Raw genomic sequence first — 22,947 nt, 5'->3', positions numbered from 1 at the left:
CCAGGTGGGTAACCCTGACGCCCCCCCCCCATCCTTCACGTGCCCCAGAATGTGTCACATCACACTCACATCACGTGTTCGTTTGGTGTGTGCCATCACTCCTTTTTGTTGACTTAATTCACTCTGAGAGGCCTGAAACTGCACTTTTCTTGTGGAGGTATGAATGCTCAACGCACACAAAACGTTTACGAGGTTAGCTACAGTTTAAGTGAGCCACTCCACTCACTGTGCACACATCCACATGCCTGTACTGCTGGATTTGCCCTGACACATGGTGCCGGTACTAACTCCTGCTGCGGCTGTTATTTGTGTGACTGTATGACTATTGAGTCATCAAACAGGAGGTCTATAGAGGGATTATGGAAGTTGGGCTTTACTGACTGATTCAAAACCCAGCTGTCCAAATTTATTGCTACAAGCAACCTGATCGTGTATCTAAGTTAGTAAATCCTGCCTCCATAATCACTCTGCAGTATAGATATGCAATGACCAGATACATCCTCCACTGGTGTGTTTGAGAAAAGCAAAGCAGCTTTAATAAAAGATGTGTTTGGGACATGACTTACAGATTTTGATTTGGCTCTTTGAGTAGCGTTTACATTTTTGGCAGTCAGTGGGTTGTATTTAAGCAATAAACTGAACCACTTCAACAACTCATGACATGGATCACTGTTTTTTTTTAAAAAAACACTGAACAGGCAATACTGGTGCCAAGACGGTAATTTTTTTTTCTGTAGTGCCACTTGTCTTTCTTATCAAAATGACTTCAGTGCTATATGGTTGACTCCTCTTAGTTTATGCTGAACAGAAACATAAATGCAGCATACAAATGATCTTTTCTGATGCAGAGAAAAAGGTTAAATTTAGCAAATTGTGCACAAAAATCTCTTAAGCTGTTGAACTGGTAACAAATTCTTGACCACTAGTTAATCCACACCCTAGTCAGGTGTGGCATTAAAGGACAATGATCAGATAGTGTGACTTTATTCAAATGAAAACAGAAAGATGAGAACAGACTGTTGGCATGCAGGATGCTGGCATATCCCTTAGGGCTGCAGTCCAGCACTTGCATGCCCATAACTCCACCATTTGCCCTCTGGAAAATGATTTCAGACCCTATGTAACAATAGACAGTGTAAAGTATGATGCTGTTAATGGAAACGTCCAATAATGTGATGATGTCCCTAAGAATGTCTGTCAGCTTCACCGAGCCCTTCAGGAACACGAGGATCATTCTCCATAAGCAGCATGAACAATCTCATTAACTCAATTTGTGATTTCGGGTCTGCAACAACACTCACTTTGCATTCATTCCTCAATGATAAAAAGAATGGATAGAATTAATAAAATGTTACATGCAGCGTTTACAATACAAGTACACGTACAAACATCTGCAATAACTTTGGTGATCCCTGCTGCCGTCTCGTCCTCTTATTTATGATCAAATACTAATAAAATGAAAGACATTCCCATCCACATCTGCTGTCAAGAATTCAAGTGAGTTAAATTTACCTTCCTGACTCAAATATCACCAGTTAGGAGTGTGTAATTCTTGTCATTCGCTGTGTATACCCTCCTCCTCTGGCCGAGCATTGTCCTGTAAGGCTGCAGGTGTTTGTGCTCGATGCTTGCTGCTCCAGCCTGGCGCTTTGTCTGCTGTACAGAGCCGGTAGCAGAGGGGAAAGAACCCGTAGAGACTGATGGGAAGAACCCAGAGCCCCCAGAGCCTGAGCCATTGCAGGCTGTGGTGGCTCAGGAGCCGAGTCCCGCTGAGAACGGCTCAAACCAGCTACAGCCTGGTGGGGTGAAAGAGCAAGCAGAGTCCGCTGTAAAGGAAGAGGGCCCTTGCTCTCCCCCACCACCCGGTAAGTATGCTTTTAAATATCAATCGGTCCCATGTCTCTCCTAGTCAAAGTGCATGTTTTACCCCTCGAGCTCTTCAAATCAAATGCTACTGAAGCAAGCCCTGAAAGTAAGCACACCGCAATCGCTCAGCGGCATGGCAACAACTGCCGTTTATCTTACATGATCTAAAAACTGAGATGCTCGCAACAGAATAGATTAATTTTACCTCTCTGATAAGAATGCTATGGATTTCAGTCACTAACTGAAGCCATGCATTGATTTATAACTTGCTTTTTAAACAGCCCAACCCTGGCTTTAATTGCATGCCATCTTCAAAAAGTTTGAAAAAAAAAAAAACACCATATGATTGCACCTGAAGACGCTACGGTGCAATGATGCCTAAAAAAATAACTGAAGTGCTGATTAGATCCAGAGATGGCAAACTGAAGGTGATGCAATTTGTGTGCAAGGTGAGTCAATGCTCAAGTCTTGATTCTATATGAAGAAAATACATTTACAGGCCGAACAACAAAGCAGCAGAAACAAACAAACAAGCTTGTACACCAAATATAGTGCTGACAAACCAGCTGGTTTCAGTGAGATTTTTTTTGTGTATGCATCACAAATAATTTGATATTAATGGTCAAACAGCAAATAGAAGCTGCAGCTCAGGTGAAACAACTGCAATGCTTTGAACCTGCAGAGTTTCCTTAGCTTGATTATGAGCATTTTTGCGAATATGTGCTGCTTTAAGGCTGAATTTATTTGATGCACTTGTGTGTATCGCACTGCGGTGCTTGTGCTTCTGTTCTGAGAACCTTGCAGCTACGGACTCAAAGCTTTCGCTGTCCACACAGACATACAGCAGATAGTGTTTTACAAGTCATTTATCAGTATTTTGCTCTTATTTTTTCTTCCCCAAGAGCTGCATGTCACAATAGATTCAAAGTCTTGACTCGCATGCGTTCGATGGCCGTGACGGCCTGCTGGTTTGTGTCTTGTTGGCCTGCCAGTGATGGACTTGGAGACTTTTTGATAAGTGGGTGTATTTGTCAATGACACCTTTATTGCAGATGATGATAATGCTGCAGCTACTTCCCCAACACCCCAAGAAGGTTGGTACCCACAACAACCCCCACAGCTTCCTCATTTTTGCTCTTCCCCTTTGAGGATGGTTGCCATGAAGCACTCAACTTAAATCAGGCTAAAAGCAACTCACAGCACCCCAGAAGTGCTTCCAAAATTTAACAGTAATTTCAGTCATTCTTGCGATGCGGCTGTGGAATCGACAGTGCTAAGGATCTCAGAACAATAAACAAAATAGAATTCATCCCACTACTTAGATTTCTGGTGTATAATGTAAATTTCAGGTTTGTATGTTCAGGACTAGAGTGTTCTAGTCTTGTTAGGTGATAAAATAGCACTGAAAAAAATCACCTCAACACTCAAAATGGTACATATTTTTGGTATGGATGTGTCAAATCTGTAAATATTCCAATTTGTGACCTGACATACATGAAAAAAATGTGATTGCAACATAATGCACATCAACCTTTATTTACTTATCACAAATAAAGATGGATGTGATGACAGTATTCCACATGTATAAATACATGTATGCTAACTGTGTATATGCATATTTATCACAGTCGCAGTTGAACTGCATATTTTCACTTTGTTTCTGTGTCCAAGAACAGTTTGATATTATTGCCTTCAGTTTTTAAACGTCAACAAACTCCAACCTTAAGAATTAAACAGCTTTAATGCCCATGACAATAATTTTCTGTGTTAAAGGTAAGAAATAGCTAATGAAACATCTTTAATTGTTCTAGGCCATGATAGAAGAATAGCACTGAGGATATTCCTTTTTCATGTTTACATGAGTTTTTTTGTTAATTTATTTGGCTTACATTTTGGAAAATTCACTTCACTGTTGTCTTAATTTGAATTTTGTACCGCTGCACTAAATGCACAGAAATTTAATCTATCATTCGGTTTTCATCGACCTCTTGGTAACACAGCAAGAAGTGAATTTACCAAAATGTCCGACTCACCCTTCATATATTTTCATCTCTCCTAATTAATCATATGACACCATTTAGGATCTGTCTCTGATAGTGTGGGCGAAAGTCGTCGATGCTTGTCATTAAAAAATTCCCCCCCCCAAAACCTTGGCAACATAAGATAACATGAGACTACAAGTAGAGAGAGCTGAAATGAAAACAGGAATCCAGTAGTAAGAAATCCTTACTCAAAATCGTATACAGGAAAGCCGATACACGTTGCTGGAGATTCAGCCTCAATAAGCAATAAATGTCAACAAAGCCGAAAAAGAAAACAAGGATTAGCTACATTGTTTCACAGAACAAAAGAAGTTAAAAATAACTGAAAACACCATCAACAGGTTTGGCTGATGTGACACTTATCTTTGCCTGGCTTTTCATCAAGAAGCTGGATATATCGGAACTTTACAAAAATTCACTGTCCCACCCATAAGTGCAACTTAATAAATAAAATCCAGTGTCGCAAATTAACAATGGTGAACTCACAGCTATTCATGATCACTAAAAACAGGAGGAAGATATTGTGCCGCAGTGTTCTTACCACTACAGCCTGTGAAGGAAGAAAACCTACCATACTGCCTAACCTCCACCGGCAGTTTCTGCTCCAACATAAATGTCAGAATAAATACCAAAAGATGAGTTAGCTCAATACAAAGTACAGAACAAAGGCTAACACAACAGAGCAAAGGCAAAACAACAGATGATAAAAAAACTATAATACAAATAAAGCACATTACACATGTAAACCTCAACAATCACACCCTTCTTACTGCTGGCTAAAATAAGACATATCTTGGTGTAATGGTGTATTGGCCATGCAGACTGGAGGGAAATTGGCAGCATCCACATCACCCAAAAGCAGACAAACGTTTAGCATCACAAACCTCAGCCAACCAGACATTAATATGACGTAAACAGGAGACTAATCACAACCTGCCTATGAATCAACAAAATCTTTAAAACAGCCAACAACCGAGAAACAATCCTACCTTAGAGTCGCAGAGGAACCACATGGAAACCATCAAGCAGAGACAAAAGTCTTTCATGATACCACAGGTGCTTTAAATACCCTCAATCAGGGTTGGACAATGGGCAGAGTCCACAGTTGTAAACTTGCAAGTTGTACAAGCCACATTGAGGTGAACTTATTCTTTCATTGCAATTGGCTTTAAAAATTATATTTAAGACAAAATCTTTAAAAAAAAAGGAATGTACAGCAGCTTCTCTAAGTTTTTAAATGAAAAGCATCCAGCAACTAGTCAAACCCACACTGTTTTAGACAGAAGATTCATCAACCCATCTAAACTAGTTGAATTTATCTTGATTAATTTCAACTATAACTGTGCTTTTTTCCACAGAGGATGCCAATTCAATCAAGAAACTCTCAGTTGAGCTGCCTAGTAAGATCCCTCTGTTAATATAGCACCATTCGAGTTCCTCTGACCAAACTAGTATAAATCAGATTGACCCACTGTTTGGATGTAGGAAACATGTTGAAGACATGTTTAATTCTGAATATTTTGTGTGTTTGGAAGTTAGTTTTCAACAGACGAAAGTCAAGATATTCAATATTCTTTTGCTAACATATTAATATACATTAGATCATTGCACTGAGGTTGTATTACCCCTTTAATTTTAGGATTTTCAGAATCTTTTATTCATTTCTTTTAACACCTAAATGTCCATATATGTGAATCAATTTGGAATTCAGATCACAACAGTCTGATTAACACTTTCAAACAGCAACCAGTATTCAATATACAGTTTGAAAGTGAAAAGAAGAACAGCATTTAAATCAGACTTTTGATCTGAATTCCTCAGGTCACTGCTTGCAAGTCTGTAACTGCTTGTCTGTTTCATGAGTGTGTGCTTGCTTCAGTGGACTTTACAGTACTATTTCTTACAATATGCTGTAAATTTCTCTCTGTCTCTGTTTAGATGATAGCGTCCCTGTGCCAGCCATGGGGAGAAAAGACTCAGGTAATAAAGTGGTAGTCCAGAAATAAACAAATGAATTCATTTCCCGTGCGTTATTTAGAGCGGCATTATTTGTTCCAAGACTAGAGTGGGCGACAAGAAAAGATAGTTTTCTTGAAATTGTCCTCTTCGCTCATATGAGAGGTGATGATTCTTTCAGACAACTAACACTACTTAAGTATAAAAGTATTAGAAATAACAGGGAGCAGTTGAAAGAAAAAACATTAGTAATAGTGAACATGCTAAAATACGAAGACATACTACGTTTGCGAGGATCTGAATAGCAGCTATATGACAACAGAGTGATTGAACAACATTCAGACCTCCAGGATCTCAAAGAAGACTGCAGCATCCAGAAAACGAAGAAAACCCCCCCAAAAATTTTCACCGTTAGTTTCCATGTGGATTTAATTCGGTGCTGCTTGTTCTACATTGTCTGTTTCATGCTTTCCATGTTGCAAAGAGCTGCGGTTCTGCTGCTGTATGAGGTGTGACTGTTGAAAGAGAGTGAATGTGTCTTTTAGTCGTTGTGTCTGTCTTTGTATCTCTACTCTGACAAGACTTAAAGTTTCAGATGAAAAGTGAAAGGTGGGTGTCAGAGCGCCACATGGTATTATTTCACTCAGGGGTACAGGAGAGTTCTGCGTCATTAATGTGTTTCTCCTCACTGACCAGTGTGGTCTCTGGGCGAGGGTCAAGCCCCAGAGGAGCTTGACAAACCCATCGACACCCCACCGCTGTCCACCCTGCTGATCGAGGCCCCTCAGAGTGCCACCGTCGCTGTGGGTGAGTGACAGGACAAGAAGGAAAAATGAAAATAAACAGTCAAAGGAAATCCAGAGTGGACAATATACATATGCTTGAGCCCAAATACCTGTAATATTTACTTATCTTGTGTAAAATCAGCCCATAAAACTGTTGCATCATTGTCCTTTAACAATAATTCTGGTTAAGTTTAAACAGACTTATTTCCTCTTCTTCTCCATCCCTTTTATTGGAGCAAAAATGCCGAACACAAGTATGCATAAATGAAGCCTTGACAGAAAGACTTCTTGTGAAAGAAAGAAATTAGTGGGTTTTTGATGTCAGTGAAGATTTTAAAAAGTCCTTCTAAAGCGCAGAATTTATATCCCTTTATATCCAAAATGCTGCAAGATCTGACTGCTAACAGTCATTGTAACTTTGAACCATGAGTCTGTTTAGCTGTTCTTGTGCCAAATACAACAGAAGTAAAAGGATACCAATGCTATTTTTGTGGTATCAAATATGGCTTTTTTTATGTAGTGTACGTGAGCAAACCAAAGAAGGGAATGGGAATATAAGAGATTAATGTGGCGTACTGTTTCTACAGGGATCACTTTACACTCTCCACCTCTGCTGTAGAGATTTGAGGAAGCAAAGAGTCACACGATTAGGTTGAATAACAAATATCCATTGATGTAAGCTAGTTTTATCATTTTTACTCTCAGAGAGACTCAGAAGCAAGCACTGGAATCCATGTAAAAATCATGGTTTTTAGAATGTTGCAGGGAGGTTGTGCTTTTTGTAATGATATATGCCTTTTAGTGGGACTTCTTGTTTTTCTGAATTTCTATTACAGAGGCAAAGAGTGCAAAGTTAGCTTGGCCCATTGAGCCACATTAATAGAAGTGTGTTGTGCTTCCGTATTGTATAATTTTGTTTCACTAGTATTAGTTTAAATGAGACAATAATGTGTTACAGACATTTTCTGTGCTCATTTATTTTTTTGTATGTCAAAAGGTGGGGATATCACCTTTGTTGCTAAGGTGGAGGCCAAAGATCTTCTCCGCAAACCAACCATAAAGTGGTTTAAAGGAAAATGGATGGATCTTGCAAGCAAGACAGGAAAGCACCTGCAGCTGAAAGAGACCTTTGACCGGTTAACTAAGGTATCACTTATCTCCACCTCCGTCTGGAACCTGAAAGTCCAATATTATGGCCCTTTTCAGCTTGATTTGAGTCTCACCTGTCCTCAGAATGTGTCTTTCAACTTTTTAGCTCAAAATACTGCCAAGATGGTTCATTTCATCATGACTGTACAAACTCTGGTTTAAACAGGTTGTTTCAGTATCTGTAGCATTGAAAACATCTCAGTTGTTGCTGTCCACAGCCACTTCAGGAAGAAGACTCTCTCTGAATCTGTTATTGAAACATAAAAGCAAAACAGTTGACCACACAGCAGCCAACACAGATGGCTAAGACCAGGACTTCCTATCATTTCTAACTTTCTTTCAGGAGTGCAAAGCAGCAGCTTGGAAATGGCTTTGAGAAGACTAATTGTTAACATGTCTCAGTGGGTTGCATCTGTCACTATTTTGTACTTATTCTCTTATCTGACAAGAGATAAATAAAATCTCTAAAAGAGAACAGTTTCCTTGGGAATGTGGTTGTGTTAGATTACAGTATATGTGTGCACAGAGAGCAAGGGGGAAGGAAACAGTTGCAAACAATAGCTGAGGTAGCGACATGAAAACAGGAACTCACGAAGTCCCTGTTTATATTTCATATTCACACCTGGATGTTCAGTTCCTCAGATGCTGGGAGTGCATGAAGACTCTTGTGTTCACTCTTGCAGCCAACAGCACAATGTCTGGGATTCTTGAGACATTTTGGAGTTTGCTGCAACAACATTAGCTTTTATTTACACCTTTAAGACACAGAAAACACTATAAAAATGAATTTTCACTCCATAGAACCTTTAAAGTATGCGGCCACCAGCTTCTTTGATAGTGTTGCTCTTACAAAAACTCTGCTATGTCTTGTTCTTGGCAGGTCCACACATTTGAGATGCACATCATCAAGGCCAAAGACAACTATGCTGGAAACTACAGGTGTGAGGTCACCTACAAGGACAAGTTTGACAGCTGTTCTTTTGACTTGGAAGTTAAAGGTTTGTCATTATATCAAATAAACATTATAATTAAGGTACGGTTTAGAAAAAAACAAGATTACCATTAAACTTATAACCTATGTGTTATTGTCTCACAGAAGCTGAACAGAGCTCAGGACAGAGTATTGACATTCGATCAGCTTTCAAAAGAAGGTAATAAAAATGCGCAACAAGAAGCCACGATGACATTCAGAAGGGGTCAACAGCAGTGATTAGGAATTCAGTAATTAACAGAATTTTCCTTTTCCAAACCAAGGTATTTATTTCAGAGAATAGGATCTCTAAATTCTCTATTCTCATAAATACCCCTGAAACATGAAGAAAAGAAAAAGTGCCGATCCATGAGGCACAACAAGCCATATTACTGAATGACATATAAGTGTGAAGAGATGGTTTTGATAATGTCATTAACCTTTCGTCAAGGTAATTACAAATCAACCAGCTCCGTCAATGTGTAATTGAAGGCCAACTCTTGCACTTTAAATCTCCCTCCAAACAATGTGTCATGAAAGCAATGCAAAGCATCCCACTTCCATTGCATTATCACAATATTGCTGTTCAATAATGTTGCCTCAGCATTACAGAAACATTGTGACAATGTTACCTGGGACCGCTCCTGATGTGTTTTTTACACAAAGCACCTTGTTTCAAGCCTTTACTCAGGGAAAGACAAAAAAAGGTTTCTGTGTAAGCGCCAATCGTGAGTTAGCTTGAAGCTAATGCATTGATTGACATCGGAGCTTTGCTTTGTGTTGCTCTTTTAGCATTGTTTTCTAGTGCCTGAAACTGTTTCAGCTCTGATTAAATCTTTATTAATCTCTCCTTGTTAACAACAGCAGTGAAGGACAAGAAGATGCAGGCGAGCTTGACTTTAGTGGTCTCCTTAAACATAGGTGAGAATCACATTCTGACCCCGAGTGGATTTTGTCCTTTTCAGTATTTTTAAGCCCTTTTTCTAAATGTGCTTCTTTCCTCTTTCTTACATCCTTTGTAAATTTGATTTGTATTTAGGCTACTGTATAGGTGACAAGTACATTTCTGCAGATGATTATTAATGACACCATACCAGAGGTTTTCAAAGTTTGTGGGTCATCCTCAGACAAAGTCAACACTTTCGCTACACCTTCTTGATATTGAAACATGAAAAATGTAAATAATAATTTATTTTGTCTGAATTCCTAATACTCAAAATGTGTTTTGATAGGACTGACTTCAGTCACTACGCCCACAGAGTTATATTTTAACTAGCTGGAAGCACATTGGTTCAACACAGTATCTAAAGTTCATTGATCTCATTTTCCTAAGTTCAGTTAGTTAAAAAAAATACATACAACAAATAGCCACAACTCTTGTAATTACTGTCACCTCTTCCTTTGAGCTGTGACATTTACAGAAACAATGAGAAACAAAGATATTAGAGCATTGTTCAAAACAGTACGGTCTCATGAAGAGTACAAAGTTTTGTTCAAATTGCAGCATTGAGTTAGCCTAGCCGCGCTAGACCCATGTTCTGAAGGCACAAGGGTCTAGAGCCGCTCGACAGGGAGGGAGGCGGGCTAAAAGGTTGTCTTTCAAATCACTCTGCAGCAGTTGGGTAGGTATACAACCAATCAGCGCAACAAATAGGCTGACATAGTTCCTAGAGCGCCAGCGGATTGTGGCTAAGTCCCATTAGCTTCCCAACCAGCGGAGCCGCGGAGCCAACTGGTATATTAAGGATTTGCCATATCCCGTCGGCATAAGTCCAAATACGTCTTTCTTCTCAATGAAACACTTCAGTGCCGTCCATTGTTTATCTTTCAAGTTGAATTTTAGCTTCAAATCTTTAAGGGCTGTGGCCAAAGAAGAGTCGAAAGACAACTGTTTATTGTGCGCCGGTTGTTTCTGTCAGAATCGTCGCGCCTCTGTCGTCACTTAGTTACGCCCGCCTTCTGACTCTACACTTCATGGTGATTCATCCGGCCAGTTTTAGGAGAATCCAGCCTCGAGCCTTATGGAGGGTAACTAGACCCACCCTGGCAGAGAATTAAATTCGTTGCCGTGGGTTGTCTAGCGCGGCTAGGCTAGCATTGAGTAGGTAAAGAGGTGGAAATAGCCAATGCAAATCTCCTCTGTTTCGAGGTGCCTCACAGTCTGAAAACCTCTGTGCTATAGCAATACTACTGTTGTCTCAGAATAAACACCATGATGCATATGTGAAGTTCAGTGTACACAGCGTGTAAGTGTGAGCACAAAGAGATCTAGTCAGTGACACTGTTCACTGGCAAAATTATACATTTATTTTGGGCTTGTCTCTTCTTCTCCCCTACATATTCAGAAATCAAAGGTTAGTAAAGAGAAATCCATAGGTTTTAAAATGATTAGACCTTACTGCGGGTGAGTACTGTAATCCTGTAGAGTCCCCAGCATGACATGTAGCTCTAGGAATTGGACGAGCAAGAGTGTTGGCCTACTGTAGTACGGTAACACTTCATTTGAAGGCAGCATTCCTAACTGCTCGGTCAGCAATCACTGATGATGGAAATGGACATTGCCTCATACGCACTCGGAGGCGCCTGAAGTCATTCGGCACTGTTATGAGGCAAACAGCTCCATTTTGGATCATTAATGATGTGCTAGTGGACCACAGAGAAATGATGCTGTAAAATAGTGTTACGCTACATTGTCGTTTATTTCGATTTAGAAATATAAGTCAAATAGCACCATGTTTATTTCAGCCTTCTTCATAATTGCCTGAAAATAAACAGATGAGAAACACAAGCAAAGATTGGAATAATTCTTTTTTTCACGCTATTCACACCAAACCTTTCAGACATTTGGGAAAATGTCTATGAAGGAACAAACTGACTGAATGTTTTTTATTTAAACTAATAGACACACTCATGTCCAGTGCGACATGTTTATTAACTGGAATCTCACAAATCTAGCATGACCTACTGCATAGAAACCTTCTACATCTAACAGTGTCGGAGCATCTCTGAAGTGATCACTCAAACCAACAATAAACAAAGGGATGGGCCACTTTATAAGAGCAACGTGTAAAATCCTCATTATAAACCCTTTGTTGCAGGTTACCCCCAAACCCTTGCATGCTGCAGATCAACTTGGTGGGACACAAAAACACTTAGCATTGTACTGTGTGCAGAATGAGCCACAGTAAATCAATAATAAACTCCACTTTATTGATCTGCGATTGCTCCTGTGTGTTTTAACCCTGATCAAAAAACAAACCCTATTTAATGTTTCATCGGAAGACTCCAAACCAAGTTCCTCTTTGATATGTTCCCTTCATCCTGCAGTGCATGTTAGAAACCTTAAAAAATAATTTTTACCATCATGTTTGTGGATTTAAAGATGAAATCTGTGACTATTGAGACAAATTGTTGATATTCATTAAGTTAGTGTATTTAGTGTGGCAAATTTATCGCCCTTCTTACTCCCATTGCCCTTTTCCCCCCTATTTTCCCTTTACCTCCCTTTCCCTCAGCCTGTGCACAAGCATGAACGTGCACCAACACAAACAGAACACACTAGGACAGCGGTGTAAGGATTGATATTGTGTTTGTTTCCCATTTAAAGAGCCAGAGCATGAACCCCGGACAGCTGACAGACCTTGAGGAGTTTTTTTTACTCAATAAGTGTGCTGGATTAAAATCACGTACTCCACCTTTAATGGCAACCCCGAGTGTAAAAACACTGAAATCATCATCTTTGGGTGGTACATTGACCCAGTAATGAAAAGATCTTCTCAAATCTTGCCCATATTCGTTGCTTCGCGACTGTCTCTTTTTTATCTGACCTTAGAGTAATAACTTGACAGGCTAATCATATACTTAGCTTATCTTCTTACAGTTGCCAGTATATACAAACAAATTCAATTAGAATTTATTGTGTCCAAAATAGAATAGGGGAATGACATGCAGCAAATGGTCCAAGGCTGGGAATCAAAACCAAGACTCGTCACTCAGGGTATTTGCACCCATGTGGTATGAGCCCCAACCATCCGGTCATTGGGTTAGCCCTTCTTCATTTCATATATAAGGTATTTTATGGCTATATGAATAGTGCGAGTAGTGAGATCAGTGGAGAAAAGACTTGCAGCAAAAGGTCCTTATCTGGGCTAAAGCTGGCGACATTGCAGTTGGTGCTCAGTGTCTTCACCCCTGAGGCAGGTAACCCCTTTATAATCATACTCAACCATATAATTATCTAATCAATGAAACCCTGACACAGTAAAGCATCCACAACTTCTAAGCAAATTGGAGAACACTGTTGTGTTTGCATTATTAGTGCTGCTACCCTGTTAACATGTTGGCGTCACGTCAGCACACAGGTGGACAGCTCACCATGCCCATCCCTTTGTGTGACATGTCCTGAGGAACGCTCTGCAGGATATTAGCATGCTTAAACCAAAGACAGCCTTATTCCACTGTAATATACAGCAAACTGTAAAGTTTCAGTGAAATCTCCTGCTTCTAAACTTGTTCCTCTAGAGGTTAGTGAGTAGTTCCTCAGGACACGTTGCAAACGCCTGCATGTGACCCTTGTCCTCACATTGTTACCTTGTATCCTGCACGACTAGGGAGCCCAAACAGCAGGATGACACTCCAGAAGTGGACGTGTGGGAGATCCTGAAGAACGCCCGGCCAGATCAGTATGAGAAGATTGCATTTATGTACGGCATCACAGATCTGAGGGGTCTGCTGAAGAGGATGAAAAAGATTCCCAAAGAGGAGAAGAAGAGCGAAGGTCGATAAGTCTTAGATTACACTGGGACAGTACTCAAGTCACAAGATGTTGATCTTAGCGTAGGCTTTTACTGATTGTGACTTTGTTTTTGCCTTTTCAAAGCTTTTGCAAAGAAGCTGGATCCAGCATATCAGGTGGATAAAGGTGGAAAGATCCGCTTAGTGGTGGATCTGGCCGACCCCACGGTGGAGCTGAAGTGGTACAAGAACGGGCAGGAAATCAGGCCATCTCCCAAGTATGCAACAACATCATCTTTGTGTTTCAGTTCTCTGTCTTCTTGGGTTCAACACTTCACAAATGAAAGACATTTTAGATAAAAATGCTTTTCATTTGTGCCAATGCCTTTTCTGTACTGGTTCTCTTGTATATGTTTCACTCTGACACCTCTATAAAGCCCAATGGTTCACATGTCCAGTTCAGATTCCATATAGGCACACATTTCTACAAATACCCCAATAGAAACACATTTAACATCACATTAGTGAAATAGTAGGTCTAGTGTAACCTTACATCACCTTTTTGCCTCATGTGCCGCCACTTCAACCCACTGCACTGTGAACCATTGCCAGCTGACGCCCAGTGAACAAATAACATCCTCTCGGCTCTAATGTGGCTCTTATTGGCTCCCACAAAGTCTCACACACATATCAGGATAACGTTATAAATTTACATGGCCAAACACAATAACTGGCCACAGAGCTACATTTGGGTGTAAATGCAGTGTAAGATGTCAACTTTGTCTTTGATTACCATTTTAACTGCTGCCTATGTCCTCCTCTATACAGGAAAAAGGCGGTACCTCCTTTACAGGTCTTTAACCAAAGTCTGGCTTTCAAACAGGTCTTTTTAATAGATACTACATTACTACGAACTTTGATATTATGTAAGAATCCCATCATTATTTAAGCTTAATTACCTTTATTTTTCAATTACACTGTACCACATAGTTCAGAGTAATGGTTTCTTTATAGGGCAGTGAATATTTGTTCGTGAAATGCAAGTAAAAGGAGAAAAACAAATCTCATAGCTTTCTGTAAAAATGCGTACATTTAAAAAGAAAGATCAACTTTAAAGCTACTTTAAGTAATGTTATTATTAGTGACCAACCCACTGAGAATTATGTGACCGTGCAATGTCTTTGTTTAGGTTTTCAGCCTCTCCCATCAAGTAGCTGGTGGAACTTTTAGCTGTTGATTTACTGTATAGTTATTGTTAACTGGTGAAGACCAAAATAGAGCTAAAAAAAAGGATTCATTAGGGCGCCAAAAATGACTCCAGATGAACACTAAATAAGCTGTCATTTGATTGATCAATTTAACAAGTGATCACGTGTCACTGCTTATGTAGCCAAAATCCAGTTAAAGTGGGCTGAAGCTCAAGTAGTAAGTCAATGTACATAACATGTTTTCTGCCTTTGTTTAACATTCCTCCAGTAATATGTTAACAACAGAGGTAATCTGAGATTTTTGCAACTTGATTTAAATCTGAGATCAAAACATGACGAGACACAAGAAAACAATGCCTTTGAGTTATATTTCATTCAATTTATGTGTAAATAGCATATACATATATATTCATGTATTTCTTTTGAAATGTACATAGAAATCCAAAAACATGATAACAGTAGATTTTAAGTTTAAAATTTTACTTCATGGAGGACACGGTAAATGACGATGATTCAGCAGTTAAAATATTTGCTCATAAAATCTCAGAATAGATGTTTTAAAGCTGTACACTTGATAAATACTGCATACATTAGCTAAAGATTTTGTTCAAAGCCATCTGAAGTTAAAGCCATCTGGGAGGATATTGCTGTTTTCTGGCTTTTGATCATTTTCTCCAGGGTTCCTTGTTCAGAAGACTTCTCTATAAAAGTCTCCTTTTCCCTTTTGATCCTCCTCTTTGTTGTAACACTGTTTTCAACCACACACTGTACCCCTCTAGGCATGATGTCTCTCTGTCTTTGTCTGTCTGTCATATTGTGGTGCTCCTTCCTGTCTGCTAAAATCACTTCCTGTACTCTCCGTGTGCTCCGGTCCCATTCTGGCTCTACTGCTGACTTTAAGTCAAAGGAAGTAAGTCCATCCGTTCGTCTGTCCGTCCAGTTGATTCTCCATGTCACAGTTTTGGTGTGAGCCTGCTTCCTCTGTGTGTAGTCTCACTTCTGGGTGTTTAAAGCATGTTAATTAGAACGTGACAATAAAACTTTGTACACATTTAATGTTAAAGATAATGTTAAGTTTCTTTGGCCAGCAATTTAGAATAAAATCCATTCCTCTTTTAGGAATGTATGCATATTGGATAGTTTCTTTAGGTGAGCAGTGATGTAACTGATTGACTCCTTATTTAGGTATATTTTTGAGCACAAAGGCACGCAAAGGATTATGGTCATCAACAACTGCACCATGAATGATGACGCAGCCTATTCAGTGGCTGCAGGAGATGAGAAATGCACCACAGAGCTGTTTGTCAAAGGTATGTCCATCATCTTTTGGGCTTTTTGTAATGACACCTGAAAGGTTTCAGTCAACTTGCCTTCAGTTTGTTGTTCTTCTCTTGCCTCGCAGAGTTACCTGTTAAGGTAGTTAAAGGTCTTGAGGCTGTGAAGACCACAGTGAATGAGAGGATTGAGCTGGAGTGTGAGGTGTCAGAGGAAGGTGCTCAAGTCAAGTGGTAAGATCACAAATGATGCATCTAAACCTGCTATGAGTAACAACTTAAATCAGCATCGCAAACACACAAGACTGTTGCTGAAAAGACTGGATTATAATGCTATCCAAACATCAAATAACTTTCTCAGGACTTTGTCTCATGCTGCAATTTCTACCAATTACAGGCTACTGTCAAGAAATTATCACTCTAAATTGAGTCCAATCAAATATTACATCAGGAGTTAATGTAGCATAGATACAGGAACAATGTTACTACAATCGCAACCATGTTTAGCACTTGTAAGTTGTTCATTGCATATTTAACCCTTTGTGTAATGAAAACTATTTAATATGCTCCTTCAGGATGAAAAACGGTGTTGAGGTTCCAACAGGGGTGCGCTCGAGATATCGAGTTAAGTCTGAAGGAACCAAACACTACTTGGTGATCGATGACGCCTCCAGAGAGGATACTGGGACTTATTCCATCATGGCCACTGGTGGAACATCTGAGGCTCATGTTCAAGTTGACTGTATGCAGCTTTTTCTCGCCTTTTACACATTTTCCATTTTGTGCATGCTTTTTAAAGCTCTATTCTGTTTAACCTTTGTGCTTTTAATTAGTGAAACCACTGAAGATCTACCAGGACCTGCAGGACATGACAGTGAAGCTGGGTCAGCCCATCAAGCTGCACTGTGAGATCTACCCAGGCAACGTCCCAGGCCGTTGGTACAGGAACGGACAGCTGATTCAGCCCAGTGATCGCCTTAACATCATACACAGGAACAAGTATGACCTCCTCTATTAACCTTTCTTCAAACAAAACTGATATCACTTAACTGTTAACCAACATCTTTAATTGTTTTTCAGAGTCCACCGACTTGAAATTGAGACCAGCTCCCTCCATGATGCAGGAGATTACACATTCGTACCTGAGGGATATTCACAGAGCCTGTCTGCCAAAATCCACATCATTGGTACACAAACTGCTCTTCGCTGGACTGGAGCCATGTTCATTCATTCTTTTTATATGCTTTCTATCTAACTTTCTATCTATCAAACTTGACTTCCTGCAGACCCTCCTAAGGTACACCTGGACAGCTTGAACTTCCCAGACAACACTGTCACAGTTGTAGCAGGAAACAAGCTTCGTTTGGAGATCCCCATTAGCGGAGAACCAGCACCCAGAGTGGTGTGGATGAAGGGAGAAAGGGTGAGCTGCTTTCTAGTTAGTTTCCATCTTTTAAACCATGATAAAGTTGTCATCATGGTATATTTATGCCATGAAAACACTGAAACCAACTGGCCACTGTCTGTCTCTCAATACTTATGGACTTCCCCACTCCATCTGTGGTCATTGTTGAAGAGGTAAATAAAAAATACCTCACAAATATGCACTCCATATAATTTGTTATATGGAGTGCATATTTATGGCTATATAATTTCCTAAACCAGCTGGGCAGTGTAGGTTTAATCAAACATTCACTCAAAGAGGAGTGAACAGTCCATTTGTTTGGGACTATTAACACACACTTGGCACTCTGATGAATAGTTCCAGCAGCAGAATGAGATATGTAGTTTTGACTTAAAATACAGTAGCTTTTTTGGCAGTAAAGAAGTAGCAGGAATACAGAGAGGTAAGTGTCTTCATTTGAGCCCAGTTGCATTCATTTCAATAAGCTATATATTTCCTGTATTTCCATCATGAATGAATGATGGATACAAAAAAATATTTTGCATCCAGCTGATACAAAATGCATCCGTTTGTCTTCAGGATTAAATTTGGGATTCTTTTGCTTTTTAAAAAAGATTTTAAATGGATCGGCACCACCATATCTAGTCAAACCTTTGTATCATCATTCCTTAGAGCATGAAGGTCAACCAACGAGAAGCTCTTCTAAGATTTGGGCACAAAAATAGGAACGATCAAGCCTTCATGGCTGCTCAAAATCTCTGAAACAGTTTTCCTTCTCATGTTACAACTGCTCAGACAACCTTTAAAGTTGCTGCTGCTGCTCCTCTTAAAGGCAGTCAGAATTAAGCTAGACACCCTGACTCCATCTTTTATTGCCCCATAACTATTTTTGCAATATTTTCTTATTGTTTTTTATTACCATTATTCACAATTGCTTATGTAGATTTCCATGCGTTTTTCTTGGTATTCTAAGCCTATGCAGCACTTTGGTGAACTGTGGTTGTGTCAAATCTGCCCTACTCATAAATTTTGAGATGACATCAACAAAAATATACATCATTCACAGCTTTATACTTTAAACCACAATGTGGGTGGTAGTTACTAAGTTTTGTGTCTCCTTTGCTTCAGGTGATTCTTGAGTCAGGCCATCGTGTCCGAGCTGAAACATACGGCGACCAGACAAGCCTGACGATTGAGGTCACAGAGCGGGAGGACTCTGGGAACTATAAGATAGTCTTGCAGAATGAGGCTGGTGAGGATACGGCCAGCGTCAGAATCAAGGTTGTTGGTAAGACAACAATCTTCAAAGTAAGTATCACATAGAGAATTGTTCATTTGTTTCACGAATCACTAATCTGAGCATGTTCTGTAGACATCCCTGACCCACCTGAAGCTCCCCTGGTCCCAGTGGTGGGTGGCGATTGGTGTTCTATGACATGGGAACCACCCAAATACGATGGCGGTTCCCCAATTTTAGGTAAACATTGCATCATACTTTTGACAAAAGCTTAAATGTATGTGTTGGTTTTTCCAACAAGAACTTTCTGACTGTTCTCTAAAGGCTATTTCATCGAGAGGAAAAAGAAACAGAGCTCTAGGTGGATGAGACTGAACTTTGACCTGATCAAAGAACTGTCATTTGAACCCAAGAAGATGATTGAAGGAGTGCCTTATGAAGTGCGGATCTTTGCAGTCAATGCCATCGGTGTGTCTAAGCCCAGTGAACCATCCAAAGCCTTTACTCCTCTTGGTGAGTAGCCCAATGCCTCCCCCAATAATTTGTCCAGGAAAGAATAATACAGAATTATGTAAGACTATCTAATAACAGTTTCATAATAATGGACAAAGTTTGAAGGAGTAGGTCTGTGATCTGCCCTTGGTACCCCAGCGACACAGCTGTTCCCCACATACCCCCCATCCCAAGCATTCTGACTGTGACCTCCACTGGACAGGCAAGAGCTTTAGAGGATATTAAATATGTCTTTATAATGGCTGCCAAATCATCTGCGGATTAGAGGTTTAGGAGATCAGGTCTGTCAGAATACAAGAATAGACAGCAAGAGCAGCGACTAATGAGATCTGAAAGGGAAGACTGATAACATACCAGCCAGAAAGAGAGGCGCCTTGCTCATGTGTTCATTACCAAACAAAGTGGATGTTTTCTGATCTCCTTCATAACTCTTGATGGAACACAGATTAGGGAAATGTAGCTGTGGCTCGTCTGATCTCTAAAACCTTTATCTCCCATCAGCTGTGACCAGTGAGCCCACTATGCTGGTTGTGGATGACGTCACCGACACCACAGTGACCGTGAAATGGCGCCCTCCTGAAACCATTGGAGCTGCTGGTCTGGATGGCTACTTAGTGGAGTACTGCATAGAAGGAAGTGAGTCACACTCCACTGTACTGAAGAACCCTACAGATAGTCAGTAGTGGAAAGTGTCTAAGTACATTTAATCAGAAAAAAGTACAAAAGTGCAATTATGAGGTCGTTACTGCTAATTTATACAACATTTCAGAGGGAAATATTTTACTTTCTACAATAACAGAATGGCATTTTAAGTAAAATATATTACTGTAGATTAAAATTTCAGATTATTAATGTATGCAGATTGCTACCAAGATTAGATCCATCGACACGTCACAAATTTGTCCGCAAAGTCTTTTAAGGCCTTAGCTTCCCTTTATGTGGTTGACATACCCCACAAAATAGAACTTGGAGCAGACACAGACACTTAACAAATTTAATCATTAAAGGTTGTTAACAAATTGTTTTTTCAACTGAATGTCTTTTCCCCCTGCAGGTGATGACTGGGTAGTATCCAACAAGGAGCTGACAGAGAAAACCAAGTACACCATCACGGGACTGACCCCGGGATGTAAGATTTTAGTTCGTGTCAAAGCCATCAATGCAGCTGGAGCCAGCGCTCCACGGACCCTGCAGCACTCAGTCCTGGTCAAAGAGGTTATTGGTGAGCTCTGAGAACTTTCTACTGCAGCTTGGCTTAGAAATAAAAACAAAGAGGTGAAATGAACATCAGTATTGACATGAAAGATACACCAATCAGGAATATCATGACTGCTGACAGGCGAAGTGAATAACACTGATTATCTCTTCATCATGGCACCTCTTAGTGGGTTGGATACATATTAGGCAGCAAGTTCACAAAAGTGAACATTTTATCCTCAAAGTTGATGTGTTAGAAGCAGGAAAAAGGGGTAAGCATAAAGATTTGAGTGAATTTGACAAAGGGCCAAAATGTGATGGCTAGACTCCTGGGTCAGAGCATCTCCAAAATTGCAGCTCTTGTGGGGCGTTCCTGGTCTACAGTGGTCAGTATCTATCAAAAGTGGTCCAAGGAAGGAACTGTGGTGAACTGGCTACATGGTCACTGACGCACATGGGGAGCAAAGGCCCATGTGGTCGGATCCAACAGATCAGCTACTGTTGCTCAAATTGCTGAAGAAGTTGATGTTAGTTCTCAAAGAACGGTGTCGGAATACACAGTGCATTGCAGTTTGTTGCATAGCTGCAGACCAGTCAGGGTCGCTTTCCCAGGGAACACATGGTACCAGGATGTACTATGGGAAGAAGGCAAGCCTGTGGAGGCAGTGTGTTGCCTTGGACAATGTTCTGCTGGGAAACGTTGGGTCCTGCCATCCATGTGGATGTTACTTTGACACTCAACACCTACTTAAGCATTGTTGCAGACCATGTACAGCCTTTCATGGAAACGGTATTCCCTGATGGCCATGGCCTCTTTCAGCAGGATAATGCACCATACCAAAGCAAAAATGGTTCAGGAATGCCACAGCACCCCTTCAGGGGTCTAGTGGAGTCCAGGGCTCAATGGGTCAGGGCTGTTTTGGAAGCAAAGGGAGACCAACACAATGTTAGGCAGTTGGTCATAATGTTATGCCTAATCGGTGTATAACAGAAGCAAGCACACACCCAAGGGTTGTTAGCCTGCTGGAATATTTCTCTTCTGACAGAAACTTCTGCAAACTAACTTTTTATAGTAAATATACAAGCAGTCATGGTTCCTTCTATAAATACCATCTCCCCAACACCTGTGTGCTTCACTGTCATGCGTTCACTGTGGTGGTCCCAAATTTACACAGAATATGCTGAACCCCATTAGAGCTAAACAAATTTATCTTGGTCTCATCTGACAAAAGAATGTGCATCCAGTATTCATCAGGCTACTTTAGTGTTGTTTTGAAAAGTCTAATTTTACAGTTTAGTGCTAACGACCAAGCAAGGTTTTTTTTTTCCTTGAGTGCCATCCATAGAGGTTGACATCATGCAGTGTTCTTAACACTGTCTGACCATTCACAAGATCTCTTATTTTCATTGATAAGCTTTCTGCCAAATCTGAATCACTAAGTTGTCTGCTTTTCAGAGCTAGATTAATGTACTGTCAGTGGCAGAGGTTTAGATGGCCGCTGGGGCTTTGATTAGTGGTACTAAAGCTCTTCTTATACCTCATGATTACTGCTGAAACTTTGTTTTGACTGCTTTTTAGTTTGTCGCTGATCTTTCCTTTTAAATTTTCATGAAATGTCACAGTCACATTGTTCAATTCCTATGACAATTCTTTTTCCATGACACAAACTTGCAGCTGAAAACTGTTAATAGTAGGCGAATTGAAAATTCTAAGTATGCTAAATTTCGTTTCTCTGATCACAGATGAGGCTTATATTTTCAGTATGTGCTTTCTAAGTATTTCTTTTTGATTGTTAATAAGGGGAAATAATCTACTTATTGTCTTGGGAATAATGCAATCATTGAGAAATTTGAACTTGACATTTCAGTGATAATGCACAGGAGTTTACTCACGTCTGTTGTGTTATGTATGAAATCTTTCCTCAATAACACCGTGTGGTGTAACTCCTCAGAACCACCCAAGATCCGAGTCCCACGACACCTGAAGCAGACATACACTCGCAAAGTTGGAGAAGCAGTCAACCTCGTGGTGCCGTTCCTGGTAAATTTCCCAGCTCCATTATTGTTATGAAGCTCTGAGCAGATTACTGAGATAATGTTGCTTTGTCTTTGTGTTTAGGGCAAACCCCGGCCGAAAGTCACCTGGCTGAAGGAGGGAAAGCCCATAGAGCCTACGCACGTTAGCATCCGTAACACAGACTGTGATAGCATCATCTTCATCCGTAAGGCAGAGCGCAGTCACTCTGGGAAGTATGACATGACAGTGCAGGTTGAAAACCACATGGACACAGCAATTCTTGACATACAAATCGTAGGTGAGTGAGCTGATCATGATTTCAAACAAAATTATCTTGAACATAGGACAAAAGGAAAAAAAGAGCCTTGTTAGTAACACTGTAGTTTAGCTATTTGCTTAGATTTTTTTCTCTGATGTTTAGATCTTCCTGGACCTCCTGTGAGTGTTACTATTGAAGATGTTTGGGGAGGAAATGTAGCTCTGGTCTGGACCCCTCCCAAAGACAATGGCAACGCCCCAATAACAGGCTACACCATTCAGAAAGCAGACAAAAAGACAATGGTAGAAGATGGACTTACTTAAATGAAAGTGCAC

General features: G+C 40.2%; 1 protein-coding gene across 1 annotated transcript in view; it reads left to right on the top strand.

Moving 5' to 3' along the window:
- The window catches only part of mybpc1 (myosin binding protein C1), a 31,337-nt gene that overhangs the window by 2,110 nt on the left and 6,280 nt on the right, over positions 1-22,947 (top strand). Inside the window, exons 3-28 of the mRNA XM_051951710.1 lie at positions 1,665-1,865; positions 5,267-5,308; positions 5,847-5,888; positions 6,561-6,671; positions 7,647-7,795; positions 8,679-8,796; positions 8,895-8,949; positions 9,633-9,689; positions 11,114-11,122; positions 13,379-13,545; positions 13,648-13,780; positions 15,612-15,620; positions 15,896-16,020; positions 16,113-16,218; positions 16,560-16,726; positions 16,818-16,983; positions 17,065-17,171; positions 17,271-17,407; positions 18,518-18,677; positions 18,762-18,866; positions 18,951-19,139; positions 19,641-19,775; positions 20,194-20,361; positions 22,289-22,377; positions 22,456-22,651; positions 22,775-22,914. Of these exons, the coding sequence (XP_051807670.1) occupies positions 1,665-1,865; positions 5,267-5,308; positions 5,847-5,888; positions 6,561-6,671; positions 7,647-7,795; positions 8,679-8,796; positions 8,895-8,949; positions 9,633-9,689; positions 11,114-11,122; positions 13,379-13,545; positions 13,648-13,780; positions 15,612-15,620; positions 15,896-16,020; positions 16,113-16,218; positions 16,560-16,726; positions 16,818-16,983; positions 17,065-17,171; positions 17,271-17,407; positions 18,518-18,677; positions 18,762-18,866; positions 18,951-19,139; positions 19,641-19,775; positions 20,194-20,361; positions 22,289-22,377; positions 22,456-22,651; positions 22,775-22,914 (3,083 nt within the window). The remainder of the gene's footprint in view (positions 1-1,664; positions 1,866-5,266; positions 5,309-5,846; positions 5,889-6,560; positions 6,672-7,646; positions 7,796-8,678; positions 8,797-8,894; positions 8,950-9,632; positions 9,690-11,113; positions 11,123-13,378; positions 13,546-13,647; positions 13,781-15,611; positions 15,621-15,895; positions 16,021-16,112; positions 16,219-16,559; positions 16,727-16,817; positions 16,984-17,064; positions 17,172-17,270; positions 17,408-18,517; positions 18,678-18,761; positions 18,867-18,950; positions 19,140-19,640; positions 19,776-20,193; positions 20,362-22,288; positions 22,378-22,455; positions 22,652-22,774; positions 22,915-22,947) is intronic.

The sequence above is a fragment of the Acanthochromis polyacanthus genome, chromosome 1, assembly GCF_021347895.1.
Source record: "Acanthochromis polyacanthus isolate Apoly-LR-REF ecotype Palm Island chromosome 1, KAUST_Apoly_ChrSc, whole genome shotgun sequence".
NCBI classification, from domain to species: Eukaryota; Metazoa; Chordata; class Actinopteri; family Pomacentridae; genus Acanthochromis; species Acanthochromis polyacanthus.
Note: the sequence above shows the minus strand (reverse complement) of the source record. Positions and strands in the feature narration are given on the sequence as shown.